The sequence below is a fragment of the Crotalus tigris genome, unplaced genomic scaffold, assembly GCF_016545835.1.
Source record: "Crotalus tigris isolate CLP2741 ecotype Arizona unplaced genomic scaffold, ASM1654583v1 scf7180000019244.426175, whole genome shotgun sequence".
Taxonomy (NCBI): Eukaryota; Metazoa; Chordata; class Lepidosauria; order Squamata; family Viperidae; genus Crotalus; species Crotalus tigris.
The window spans coordinates 251,875-266,885 of NW_024097452.1; the positions used below are offsets into that span (position 1 = coordinate 251,875).

The 15,011-nt window shown below is 33.0% G+C and overlaps 1 protein-coding gene across 12 annotated transcripts in view; it reads left to right on the top strand.

Annotated features, from left to right (window-relative positions):
• The window catches only part of CAMK2D (calcium/calmodulin dependent protein kinase II delta), a 162,209-nt gene that overhangs the window by 87,526 nt on the left and 59,672 nt on the right, over positions 1-15,011 (top strand). For 10 of the 12 annotated variants that reach the window (XM_039361282.1, XM_039361283.1, XM_039361284.1 and 7 more), the window contains 3 exons: positions 5,847-5,901; positions 8,074-8,139; positions 10,560-10,632. In XM_039361282.1, the coding sequence (XP_039217216.1) occupies positions 5,847-5,901; positions 8,074-8,139; positions 10,560-10,632 (194 nt within the window). Of the gene's footprint in view, positions 1-5,846; positions 5,902-8,073; positions 8,140-10,559; positions 10,633-11,625; positions 11,699-15,011 lie in introns of those variants that run through there. The other 2 variants (XM_039361287.1, XM_039361286.1) reach the window with 2 other exon arrangements.

A 15,011-nucleotide genomic window follows, 5' to 3' on the forward strand; every position in this document is an offset into this window, starting at 1 on the left:
AAGATGTTTGGCAAAAAAAAAAGTCTAAAGTTAGAATTAAGAAATTAGATGATAGGATTTGTCAGATGGAATATTCAAATATTAAGCACCTGTTTGAATATGGTTAAAGAAATAAAATTTCAGATATAAATGCATTTTAGTTTAAGAGGGATAGGCTCCTTAAGTAACGTAATATTTTTTTATGATATGAGAAATATAAAAATGTTGAGATGGTTTATACGACGGAAATGTTTCAGATACTCAAATGTAATGGATTTTGAGAAAATTTCAATTAATAAGAATGTTTTGAATAGTTCTAAAGGATTAGTTGTGGATTTATTGGACGAAATACTTAAAGATTAAATATTTGTTTGAATATGGCTAAAAAGAATATAAATTTTTTGGACATAAATGTATTTTAGCTTAAGAGGGACATGTTTTTCAAATAGTATATTATTTCCTTCTTTTTTTTCTTCTCTTTTTTGTTTTTGTTTTAAGATATGAGAAATGTAAAATTGTTGGGATGGCTTGTATGCAGAAAAAGACTTAAATACTTAAGTGTAATTAACTCTAAGAAAATCTTAATAGGTAAAAATGTATTCAAACATTGTGGAAAAAATAAATTTAAATAAGAAATTTAAAAACAAGATCCATGATAAGGTGATTAAGATGATTAATTAGAAAAGAAGCTTCATATTGATGTGGTTGTTACTTGTAGAAATACTAGAAAAATGTTTATATTCAATTTTTATCTATTAAAATACTAAGAAATGTACTAATTTAAGGCTGACAAATGAGAATATTATTGGAAGAAGAGAAAATCAAGGAAAACTACCATGTGGATTACGGAATTATAGTAACTAATTGTTAATGATTTTTTGTAAAAATAATCCCAGACAACACGCTGTTTACCAAATATCAAGGTGATTATGTAAAAAAATTAATAAAATATATTTTTTTAAAAATGCAATTAATGTTGCTAGTTTCTGAGCAAGATTTGTTTAACTTATCATGCTTTAATATTGTAGTTTATATTTTATGTTTAAAATGCCTTATTTTAATTGTGATGCTTCTGACACAAATAAATAAACCTTCCAGGTATAATTCAGGTTGATGATTATCACCAATTAAGCCCTTCATGGCATAGCTTGTTTGAAGGACATCCTATCTTCCATGGTTTCTACCTGTCTAATAAGAACTGGCAAATGTTGGGTCTTGTCAATTAAATGTTGTCATCTACAAGAAGTAGAAAGCTTGTCTTCCTATTGTGGTACGTGCCTTTTGGAATAGCATTTCCCAGAGATTTATGAAGTGCCTACCTTGGTGGTGTTGAATCTAATTGTTCTCCCAGACCTTGGATATAGGATAGCAGTAGAACCCATTGTATATAATTTTATAGCATATTTAGTTGTCTTGCCCAGATATGTTTTTTTTTATTATTTGTATTATTTTAAAATGTAAGCCTCCCAGAATCATTCTAATTTCAAGCAGCCTTTAAATCTATCATCTGTCTGTCTGTCTATCTATCTGTCTGTCTATTTATCTATATCTGCACACACATGCACACACACACACACAGAGTATACCTATATTTCTTCTAGAATCTCCTATTTCAACCTGCTTGCATTTGGCTATACTGTACCATATTCTTACATTTATATCTTATCTAAAATATTGTCAGATAATAATAGATTATTCATTTTTAAAACTCGTCAGCCTGAGGAATTATGTTGTGAAATTCAGATAGCTAGATGTTTGAATTAATAAGGTATTCAGAAGTTGTCTTTGAGTCTCTGACTAAGTAAAAAAGATTTAGTGAGGAACCAGAAGATGGTAAACCTGATTAAATCAAGTTAGAAATAAATATACCATGTTTCCAATAAATGTGTTAATTAGGAAAATGTAAATTCAGACAGAGTGCATATTCTCTGTTTTGGAGGGATAACGCAGTGATGAATCACAAATTGATCAGTATACAGAATGGAAGATGCAGAATTGGAAATGGTTTGAAGGTGCCAAATAAAAGTCAAATTTCATGTCTACCTGTGTTTTATTAATCAAAATTGAAATAGCTCCTGCCAGCCATCAGTTTGATTGATTTTAGGAACCCTTGCTAGAATATTGAAACATTTCTATTTCTAACAAAGTTGTGTGGAACCTGACTGCACAGACTTGACAACTGGAAGTGTAGTGCCAAATATAGCAGCAATCATTTCCTTCCCTTTTGTTTCAAATTTTGTTTCTTCTGACCTCCTTCCCCTTTTCTTTCTTTCTCTCTCTGACATCTAACTGTATTTAATATAGTAAAACAATTGCAAGCAATATGGAATGTGTAGGCAGTAGTATGGCTATTTACCCAGTTGTCTAACCTGAACGAATGTTTTAAAGCTTCTTTTAATTATATAAAACAGGGGTCCCCAACCTATGGTCCACGGCCTGGGACTGGGCCATGGGCTCTTGGCCAGCAGGCCACAGAAATGGCTGGCCAGTACGTGCATGCATGTGTGCGCATTTTCCCTCACTTGTGTTAGCGCCCACAGTCCTGTTTGCACATGCACACAAGTGCGAACGGGAATGCTAGCGGGGGTGGGTGTCCGCAGCCTGTTTGTGCATGTGCCGCTAGCCGCCATGGGGATGCTAGTGCCACGCCAGTGTGCATGACCCCACGCACACGCATGCACCCCAATTTTGAAGCTGCTCTCCTTTCCTCTGATCCTCGAGCCCGGAAAGGTTGGAGACCTCTGATATAAAGCAAATAAAAAGGAAGGCAGCATTCAACAAGGCAAAAAACTATAGACTTCATCGTCATTACAACTTGTTTTTAACAAAAGCCTTTGGGTCTAATATAAACCCCAAAAGCATATTTTAAAAAACAAATAACATAGTTGGTTATAGCCCAATGTTAGAGAAATCTCATTTGTAAACACACTGCACAACAATTTAGGACAGGAAGAATTTCAGAACTGAATTTCGTCATTGCCTGTACATTATCATTTATATCCATGCTTGTTTTTTTTTTTTAAGTTTTTACTATTATAGTTTGTTTAGTTTCACTAATAATATAAATTATGTCATTAGCTACTTTAAAATGGAATACTCGTAGAGAATTCCCAACTCTTATTTTGGTAGATATTATACCAATAGCTGTGGTGGCGCAGTGATTAGAATGCAGTATTGCAGGCTACTTCTGCTGATTGCTCGCTCCAGCAGTTTTCAATTCTCACCGGCTCAAGGTTCCATCCTTCCGGGGTGGATAAAATGAGGACCCAGATTGTTGGAGATAATATGCTGACTCTGTAAACCGCTTAGAGAGGGCTGTAAAGCACTGTGAAGCGGTATATAGGTCTTAAGTGCAATTGCTATTTCTTAAACATAAAAAAGGAAAATAAATTTTAAGCTTAATGAAATGTAAAACATTAGTTTACACAAGAGCAAACTGTTCTTGTTCTGAAATATTTTGAAGACAAAAAATGCTAATATTTTGTCATTGTTTTAAAATTTTCATAGTCTTTAAGTTTTATTACCACAAAATAAAGCTGTATAGGCTAGTAGAAAAAATAGGGAAAATACATTAATATTGATGCAAGGGCTACAGGAAGAACTAGCATCAGTCACAGTTAACATAATGGAGTGGTAATGAATTGTGCAGCACCTTGTTTTAGCAGAATCAGTATTGATTTTGCATTTGCACACAAGGATGGAAAATAAATATTAGAAGCATGTCACTAATATAACAGCGCTCTTAGGTTCAACTTAGATACATTTTAAAGGGGCCCCTTTAAAACTTCCATAACAGAAAAATAAAGAGAACACAGTATTGATTTCTTTATTTATTAATCAAATTTGCATAGCAGACCATCTAACCAAAGGCAAGTCTGATGTGTTTTGTTTTCATATATGTTCATAGAATTATGCAGTCACTGAGGAGGTAATTTACACTATTGATTCAAAACCTGTTTCAGTACTGAAATCTCAATAAAAACATCTTGAATGGATAGCTGTCTAGCATTCACTCATCCAGTCTAGGGGAAGTTATCACTGTCTTCACAGCTGGTTCTTCTATCAAACTGATCTATTGTTCCAGATTTTTATTTCCTTAAAGGGTAAACAACTAAACTATAAAATTTAGTTTAGTAATCTCCTGGTCATCCTTATTTCTTTCTCTGTGCCTGCTCTTTGCTGAATCTGTGTTAAAACACATTAACAAGAAAACATTTGTCAAATATTGAATAAATTCTGAGTAACAAGCTAGTTAAGTTGGAAAGAGATAATTTAGACATTAGTCACATACAAAACTAGCTTAGAAATTATAGTGAAAGAAGCTAAGTAGTTCATAATATGTTGCAAGGAAGCTTAATTTTTCCCTACAGTCATGTGATTAAGAGAATATAGTATTTGGACTGCTGGAGACAGTAAAATGCCTGTATTCAAGACAGGATTTCAGTTGGGGACCTAAATGATAATTCAAAGTGACGGGGTGAAAGCAAAGAAGTCCAGCCTACATTGCTTGTCACGGCATATTTCTTCCTCCTCCTTTTTTAGAAATATGTATAGTTGAGAGAGGGTGGTTAAATATATGTTACAGGTTCTCAGAGTTTTATTTTTACTTTTAAAATACAGTGTTATTTTCTGAAACAAAATAGTACCTATTCTGAAATAAGAATTTGGATAACTGAAGAGGTGATAATGATGATGGTGGTGGTGGTGGTTAAAAGACCATCAAGTGCAGGATCTGAAGCTGGCAGTTATCAGTGGCCAAATGTTATTTATTGAAGAAACATTCGTTATGGGAAGGTATGGCTATGGATGCATTGTGGGTCCAGCTTTCAAGAAAGCAAAATGATTTTTTGTTAGTCCATAAATTCCACTGATCATAAAGAAGTAAAAGAGGTTTTTGCAAGTGAAATGTATGCATTTCTACCTAGGAGTCAAATGAATACTTGATAAAACTAATTGTTCACCTACAACAGTGGCCCCCAACCTTTAGGGCCGGTTCCATGGAGAGAGGTTTTTCCGCGGGTCAGAGGCAACATGGTTTAGCTTATTGCCTGCATCTTGTGGATGGGGCTTAGTTTGTTTGTGTGGTCCAGTTTCTGGCATGCTGCAGACCAATGCTGGTCCACGGACCAGGGGTTGGGGACCCCTGATTTAGAAGGTCAGACTACGCGTTTCAGCTCTCAAAAATATATTTTGAATCAAGGGTTATGTCATTTCAAGCTTGAACTTGAAAAATGGAAATGTATGGTTAAACTAAACTACCTTTCTGTACAGTAGATCTTCTGTCAGTATAAACTGCCATGCCCTGACTGGATTCCTAATGTAAAACAAAATATTTTGAGTTCCATATCTATTCCTTTCTAGCTAGAACAAAGTGTTTTTGATAGATTGACTATGAAATGTGTGAAAGAGAATGAGCCTTGGTTATTGTATTATATCATTTGCATATTTTCATTTTTAAAGTAACGGTTGATCAGCTTATTCTGTTTGCTACTCAGTATTTGCTGACACTTGAAACATTGTATGTATGTGCTGATTTTTATTTAATGGATTTAGGAAAAACATTTTTTCTCTCTTAATGGATAGATTTCCTTACTTGGGGCCTGCATATAACTATCAAACTGAAATTTAATTTGCAAAAATTTATGAATGTAAAAGAATATATTAGATGTTAATCTATAATATTTACAGAATTATGCTAAGATACTGCAAATGTATCTGTTTTATATGACAGCATTGTTTTCAACTGAAGAAGTAATCCAAGGAAAAGAGTAGAATATTATATATTAACAGAAGGGTAGAAGGAAAGCAAAATAAAATTATGAGTACCTAGGGAAAAAATAGACAATTTTTTTCTCTTCTTTCAACAGTGCGACTTCATGACAGCATATCAGAAGAAGGATTTCATTACTTAGTCTTTGATTTGTAAGTTGACTTGCTTGATTACAGTTTGTCCAATAGCATGTAATATATAAAATGAAAGACTTTGTCATATGATCCAGATAAAAAACAAAGAGAGCAGAGATTGCCAAAGGTCCCCATAAACAAATCTATAAACATATATATATATATATATATATATATATATATATATATATATATATCTCCCCATATTTATATATATATAGTTGTTCTTGGTATACAAAAAACCAGTAGCCATCTTCTATCTGCAAGGGAAGCCAGTGCCTTCCAGGCAACTCTCGTTCACCATGTTCAGACCATATCACTGTGAAATCCATGTTTATAACTATTGAAAACTATTTATGGAATATTTACTTTCTCGGGGATTCTCTAAGAATGAAAAAAGAATTATGAAAAACAACCCAAATTATATAAGCATAGCACATAATATTGATGCTTGGCAATCGTTATTCTAATAAAGAATAAAAGGAAACTGTAGTCAGTACATTCTGATCAGTTCTTGATTTCTAGCTGGAGTTAAACCAGAATTTCCAGGTTAACAAAGCCAGGATGTTGTTTTCTGCAGCAACATTGATGCTATTGTGAAGAGAAATTCAACCAACACAACATTAGATCAGAAATAGTTTGTGGTATGTTTTAAATTATTTTTGTTGCTTGGTATGAATTTCTCATTTTATCAAGACAGATATTTCAAATAAACAAAACTATTACAATTTAAGCAGAAATGTTGAAAAAAAATTATAACAATGTAAACTGGAAATAATTCAAAATCTGTAAGATTTGTCAGAAAAAATGGGTACATTTTTATACCGCAAACCTGTTTCGTTTTTCAGGCAACCTGATTTACTAAAAACAAAATAAAGATAAAGAGATAACTAAACAAAAAATATATAATTGCTGTTAAGTAAATGTAGTCAATAAATATGAAACATCTTGCCCCCAGGGGTGAGGTGGGCGCCCCCACTTATGGCCTTCCACATGAGCATTAAGACCACCTTTGCCAATTGGCGTGGGCATTTAAGAAGGATATGCCACCTTGGGAGTGGTTTGTACCTTAAGAGCACTCCCTCTGCCTCTTTAACGTTTAACCTTTTAATTTTTAACATTTTTAAATTCTGTTTCTAACTCTGATTTTAATTACGCTTCCACAGTAATGTATGGTTTTTATTTGTAAACCACCTAGAGTTATTCAAGTGAGATGGGCAGTCTAGAAATTTGAAAATAAATAAAAATAAGGCGTCCTTTCAGCCAGTTATATCCAGCATTTAAAAATATTTTTATAAAGAATTTGTCTTTTGTTTCTGAAACACATTTCTTTTTGCTGAAAACACTATTGGGTGAAATGTAAAGGTCATTAAGTGGGATTGTTGTTGCCTGAACATTTCTCATTTCAGATCTCACAGAACGATGTGTTTTGAACTAAATAAAAAAAAATGAAATGAAAAGCCTCATTTTATATAAATTGTTTTCTCTCAATTCTTTATTGTATGCTTTATTTGGACTTTGTTTAAAAAAATTAGCTAAATGTTGAAAATCTTCAGTATTTAAATAAAGATAATAAAAGATAAAGATAAAATTCATAAAATTCATCAAAAATCATTAAAAAAATAATGTGATTTGAGCAGATGAGCAAAATCGTACTCTTTTTGCAATGCTGTCATTGGAACGCAATCCTGCTTTTTATGTTGGAAAACCATCAAGTTAAGTGTTGAATAATAGCCAAATAGAACTGGTATCTCATCCAAAGTGAGAGAGTGGCAATTTGAAATGGTATAGGAAGATAATCCTTTGCTACTTTATCTGCTTAAAATAGCGTCATTGGACAGTACAATAAATTGTGCAGTTTATTTTATGCATTATATTATAAAGGTCCAACAATGAAATATACCTACTCATTCCTGGTTTTTCATGCAGTTTTGAAAAAAACAACATCAAAAATTCTTCTGCGCAGAATGTTTAGAAGTCAGTGATTTTTTTTTAAAAAAAATAATGTGTAGGTCCAATAAACGTTTATTTACTAAGGATATATACATTATCTGTATTTAGAACCGAGTCTGGTTGCAGATCCTTCATTATATGAAGCAGCCATAATTTAGTATTTGCAAAAAAGTTGGGTAAAAAATAAATTTCCAACTTAGTTTTTTTAACTGTAAAAATGTTTTATATCATTGCTAGAGTTACTGGAGGTGAATTATTTGAGGACATTGTTGCAAGAGAATATTACAGTGAAGCAGATGCAAGGTCAGTGCTAATCTTTTATTTTTTTTTTTAAAAAAAATCATCTGGGTGGTCTTTAAATTTGATAAAATAAAAATAAATTTAGTGTGATACCCTGCAACAAATTACAGTAACTTTTCTTAAATCTCAGTCTTGGAAAACAGTACTCATTTAGCATATTGGGATTCCACCTGTTTGCTTTTGCAGAGTCTATTTTTAGATATTTCTTTCCACAATGCATATCTTATTGGAATATTACCATATGAAAATTTAGTTCTACAAATAAATGTGCCATTATTATTCTATGGGTTGTATCAATACTATTTTCCTCTTATATTACATTCCCTCTGTTATTAGACTAGAGCAGTGGTTCTCAACCTTTTTAATGCCGCGACCCTCAACCAGTTGTAAGTCGAGGACTATTCAACTGGTGCAGCACCGTTTGCAGAATGGGACTTTTGGCGGGCTCAGCAGGGCAGAGACAGCCTGGACAATTCCTATTGGCTTTTGAAAGCCAATAGAATTAGACTCTATTCAAGAGAGTCTATTCTATTGGCTTTCAAAAGCCAATAGAATAAAAGGGAGTAGCACAGCTAAGGAAAAGGGGGAAAAAATGGCAGACTGCATTGTTTGGCGACCTCTGTGAAATGGTCGTTCGACCCCAAATGGGGTCCCGACCCACAGGTTGAGAACCACTGGACTAGAGCAACATGATGGTAGTAAAGTAGGTTTTTTCTTTCTTCAAATACCACCCAAAATATCCTATTCAACTATTCCTGAGGGGAAAAAGGAAAAATAGGTATGGCAATGATTGATTTGCTCATGTAGGAAGTTTCATACTAGTTTTTGTTGGAGTTTTAAAAAGGAAAAAGATGATATTTGTGGTCTAAATAATTTGTACCCATTAAAATCAAGGAAGCCAGCAAATTCTAAAAGATTCCAAAACTAATGAGTTCCAATACCCCTAACTAGTCTATATCTGGAACCAAACTGTCAGCTATTTTTTTCTTCCTTTTCCATTGCACACAATGAAAAACAGTTCATGTGGCTTTATTCTTTGCCTGCCACTGTAGTGGTGATATCAGAATAATGTTCAGTCTTTTAATCTTATTGACATCAATAAAAAGTTCATCTGTTGCTGTAAAAGAGAAGAATTATTCATTACTTTCTTTAGTACTGAACTCAAAGCATCTAAAGGCCCATCTTTATAATTTATTATCTATTTTTTTTTCAAATTTAGCAAGTGTGTAATAAATATAATGGCTGAGGTAGAGAGAAAGATAAATAAATGAGTGGGTTGAAGGGTGCATCATCTCTAACACCAGAAAAGTAATGGTTCATAAGCAGAGTTATCTCTGTTGGAGAAAAGAAGTTATTTTTGCTGACTCTACTTTCTCTAAAAACATCATGGAGTATCTTATCAACTTCTGTGAAAGCACTACAGGCATCTTTAGCAGAAGAGGAAGAAAAAAGAGATGCCTCTTCTTCTTCAATGAGGTTATCTACTGAATTTTCCCCCTAGGATCCTACTAAATTAATTCCAGAGACTCCCTATTGTTTTTTTTAAAGATGACTGCTAGTAATTGACTGCTTCAAATGCACCTTTCAATTACACAAACTGACCCCCCCCCATTTCCTGTTCTATTAAACTGTTTGGTTTTCAAGAAGCCTTGTGCTTTTTTTAATTTGCTCTGTTTTTTTTCCTTATGCATCTATATTAAAATGTTGTATATATGTTGAAGTTAAACATGAAAGAATAATACACATAAAAATAGCCATTATGCCATTTATTAATATGTGGAAAGCATGCATATATTAGAAGGATTTGCATTGTATTTCTTTGTTGTTCAACTAATATGCACTCTCTTAGTCACACTACACAATAGAGTATAATCTACATTGATTAGCAAATATTCATGCTCTTCAGGTTGTAAAATACCCACAATTTCATATTTTTCAACGTCATTCCAAACACATTGACTAGTCAATGAGCAAAATTCTTTGTTGGTCATTATGCATATTCTTGACCATCATGACCAGTGGTTACACAGGTTCTCTGTGCTACTTATATTGATGTTTCCACTGCACAATAAGCTACAATAAGCTTGTATTATTTACTATAGATCTATCACCTAGTATATATTTAACTTTTCCTCTCACATTTCAGCAAATATTCCACCAAAAGTTTATATCCAGCAGCATTATATGTTATATGTTAAATGTCATTTCTTTTGAGTCTCTTGACAGTTTTTCCAAAGAGAAAGAGAGAAATGCTGTGTTTCAGTTCTGTGTGTAATTAAAACCTGTCCAAAAATGTGATTTCATTATTTTAAGTTATTGCTATTTTAAGTTATTTCAGTATTATTATTAAATTATTTTCTGTAATGTGATTATGTGCCTTAAAATGTTTTTCCCCCTCCCATTCTGCCCTTGTATCTTTGCAGTCATTGTATACAGCAGATTCTAGAAAGTGTTAATCATTGTCACCTAAATGGCATAGTGCACAGAGACCTCAAGGTCAGTATCTGGTGCCCCGTAGGTTTGCTAAGACATTTTTATTATTTTATTTGTTTTTGTCTCTCTTCTGTCTCTTTTCTTTTTTCTTCCTGGCTTGAGTTTTAAGGGTGGGTCGGCTGAGAAGTTCCCTTGGCTATCCTCTTCACCCTTAATATGAGAAATGGGTAATGCATGATGCTGCTTTCCACTCTGCAAGTGTCACAGGTTTAATGTCCATCACAGAAAAAGGTAGAATAGGTACTGCTAATACAGGGACCTTCCAAGAGGTGTGGTAGGTGCCATAAGTATCAGGAACTGTTTTGGAAGGAGATTTCCTCAGTCCTGTAGCCTGTATCTGTGACTGACCTTTGTCTGTGATAGATGTTAGCCTGCAGGTTTAAAACACCACTTCTGTTCAGAGACAATGGGTTATTGTAGCAGAATGACTGGTTATGCATTGCTCTGCTAGAGTAGGATAGATCCCTCAGGCAACAGTGATCAAATAATTGCTTGACTAAATGAAACCATGAAGGGTGAATAAGTCATCTCAAATACAAAACTACTTAAAGTAAATTTACTTTCAGGGGTGCTGGTGCAAAAAGGCCTCCAAGGCGAATAAGGGAGAGAAGGAACAAACTGCACCAGATATTTAACCCAACCATATCAAAGCAATGATATACTCTCATTGTCTTCTTCTCAATATATTATGTATATGCCCAAGAATATTGCCTTCAACCCTTTCATTGAGGTTGAGCCCAAACATATCCTTACCCCTCCTGTTCATGCCCTACATAAAAATGGGCTAAAGCATGCATGTATTTGCAGTGCACATTCACAGTGTTTGAGGAAATAGCTGTTCTAGCGGAGGAATGCAGGTCCCTACATTTTAAGAGGTTGTGAATCACGATCTCAGCTTGTTCATCATTTTGCACTTTAACCCAGTCTCACTGAGGTTATACAGACAGTGAGTGTACAGCTTCGAACTAATATACGCCCCCTGGTGTTTGCATGCAGTCATTGCATTCAGCAGATCCTGGAGGCTGTGCTACACTGCCATCAGATGGGCGTAGTCCATCGGGACTTGAAGGTGAGTAATGCTGTGGGGGAAGATAATCATATATCACAGATTCAAAGCACTACATAGCTGCATTTTTGCATCTAGAAGCAAAGAGGCATCCACCGATTATTTTGCAAGTTGTTCATGGTGGCAAGAACTATTTTTTCCTTGCATATTTAGGATTCTTGTGATGCTTTGCTTACTTTATTCCCACCTCTCTCTATACATATTAATTCAATTATGCAAATATGGCTAAGGTTAATCAGCTTTCACATATAATTAGTTTTGTCAGTTTTTTCCTAATGTAACATTATTGACCAGCAGTTCCAACTGATTTTTAAATTTTATTTCTACAATTAAAAAAAATCTTTAGACCTAAAATATATAGTTAGCAAATTTCGAACAGTAGTAATGAATATGAGCAAAAGGTTTGTCATTCTTTTGGAACTTAATTCAGAACTTACATGCACTTACACATAAATGCACATTTTCTTTTCATAAATTTAGAACAACATATTTTCTATTATGTTTTACAAATTGTAACAATAATATCTAAATAACCCAATCTGAAAACTAAGCAGAATCTCATAAAACATTTTAAAGCAATTTCTTTCAGTTACTCTATGTTTGGATGAGATCTGTACAATAGTAAACTATAGAGCTGCCTGTTATTTTCGCAACACATTTTCAGAAGGAAGAGACTCAATAAGGTCTCTGGAATTTATTAATATATTTCATACTATGAACATTCACAAATCTGCATGGCTCACTTTAGATAACAATAGTTCCTCTTGACATTTATTTGGAATGATTTATTCCCAAAGTAGATCATATTCTGCAGTCGTTTATCCTCTGTATGTTACAGTATGTTGATGTATTTATTGGCTAACCATGACAAATAAACAACACTATCTTACACTGGGTGAGGATAATTGGGGAGGTTGAGTGTGCATATATTCCTGTACATTATTTCTAATAATAGTCCTAAATATGCTTTGGACTAGAACCCATATGATGCATAAAATTATTGACTAGATAGGAAGGTATATACAAAAAATACAAAAGAATACAATAAGAAAAAATGAAGATGTGTGTTGGGGTATACAATTGTATATAATTTTTTTCAGTAATCAGGGAACATTTATTTAGTTAGCTACCTAACACTTGCTTCCTCAGGCGTCTAGTTAATGCATACACAAGAGCCTATATCACAATTCATTTATTTAAAATAACCCACGATTCTTTGTCAAATTTAATACAAAACAAAAAATTAATTAAAAATATCTTCCATTAGATACTTGACAGAATAAAATAGAAATAGTTTCAAAACTGTTAGAGATTCTTTTAAAAGAAAAAATAATTAAGAGAACAGAAGTCCTTATTTTTAAAAACATTCATCTTGCCACCAGTATAACAATATATGCAATAAATTATTTCTGTCAACATTCTGGATTCTGTTTTGTTTTTAAATTAAACCCTTTCTTCATATACAAAACCTGAACATTTTATCTTGGATAAAGGATTCTGTAAATCATATACTGTTTAAACACCTATGTATATTTTAAAATCATTTTGCATGGATGATGTACAAGATGGCCCCAGAATGTTTCAAGAGATGAATGACTTCATTCAGTCTTGAATTAGTACTGAAAACCCATTAAAACAAATCTGACTCACATTTATAGAATACAATTAACTGGACTTAATTTCAACACAGATGTAATTTTCTTTAATGATTAGCTTTGGATCCACCTGGTGACTAGTTCCATTTCTTTCACTATCATTGTTGGATTTGGCCAAATATCATTTTTCCAGAAGAATCATAGAGAAATTACCCCTTTTGACGTGATTTTTTTTTTAAATTTTATTTTATTTTGCCAGCTAGGGCATCAAATATGTGGTGGTAAAATATTCATTTAGATTTGTAATATTCTTTTAGGATACTATTTATACATACAGTTTAAATATTAACACAAAATATGTTGTATGCTTCTTTTATCAGTATTATAATAAGCTCAAATAAATTATTGTTTTCTGTCTACTATATGCACATCTGCAGCTAAAGTGCAACTTTGTGATCCACACACTGACTTGTTTCTTTCTTGGATGGAGTCTCAAGATTCCATCAAATCCCCCATATTTTTGTCCAGTTGTGTACATTTGCCCCAACCTATTCAGAACTCATGCATGACAAATCTATTGACATTTCCATAGTCCTGAAATGGCTGATGCATGTTTTTTAAGGGCATGGTCAGTTGCCCAGAAGTCAGATGAGCTTGCTATTGAGTGTATGGCTGTTTTGTAATTATTCGACCATATTTCTTTCCTTACGACTGCAATATTTGCTTCACATATTTATGTTCAAAGTTACTTGTTTACAATATTCAGTGTTTCTCACAGAGTGAAGAAGATTAGGTTGTTATCCCAGTTTTGTGTTGTGCAAGACCTAGGTATTTGCCTATCAAAATGGAGGTGCTCTAAATTGACTTTATGAGAATTTTTGAAATTCCATTCCCAGCCATCCAAAAAGTGCAAGTTTAGACAGAAGCTGGTTTAACATGACAGCTCCTGCATAGGAAAGTTATAGATAGAAAGCATTGATCATCTTACTAAAAACTAAGCTTTACTAACTTTTTTCCTGCCTTAAAAAACCTTACAGATTAATTAGCCCAGCAAATTGTTTGTAAAATTGATTGCACTTCTTATAATTCTTGTTATAAACAGTATTTTTTTTTAAAAAAAGTTTAGATTCCAAAATACAAAAATACAGGTAGTTTTTGACTTATAACAGTTCATTTAGTGACCATTCAAAGTTACAATGGCAATGAAAAAAGTGACTTATGACTATTTTGTAGCATCCCCATGATCATGCAATCAAAATTCAAAAGCTTGGCAACTGACTCATTACCATTGCTATGTCCCAAGGTAATGTGGTCACTTTTTGTGATCTTTTGACAAGCAAAATCAGTGGGGAAACGAGATTCACTTAACAACTATAGCAAGAAAGGTCATAAAATGGGGCAAAACTCACTTAACAAATGTCTCACTTAACAGAAATTTTGGACTCAATTATGGTTATAAGTTGAGGACTACCTGTAGTATTGAGTATGTTTAGATATAATGGAATATTGACATTTTAAGATGATCTTAATTGTAATATAAGCTAGATCCTAGGACTTCATAATTGAATTGCAAGAAAGTTTTATTTGTATCTTTATTTGTATCTAGCAGTCATATAGATTTTGACAAGACAGATATAGGTAATCTGTCTAGGTAATATTTCTTTTTTGTAATAAACTATGTTTATGATATATATCTGTTTTTAGCAAGGAAAAATATTTGA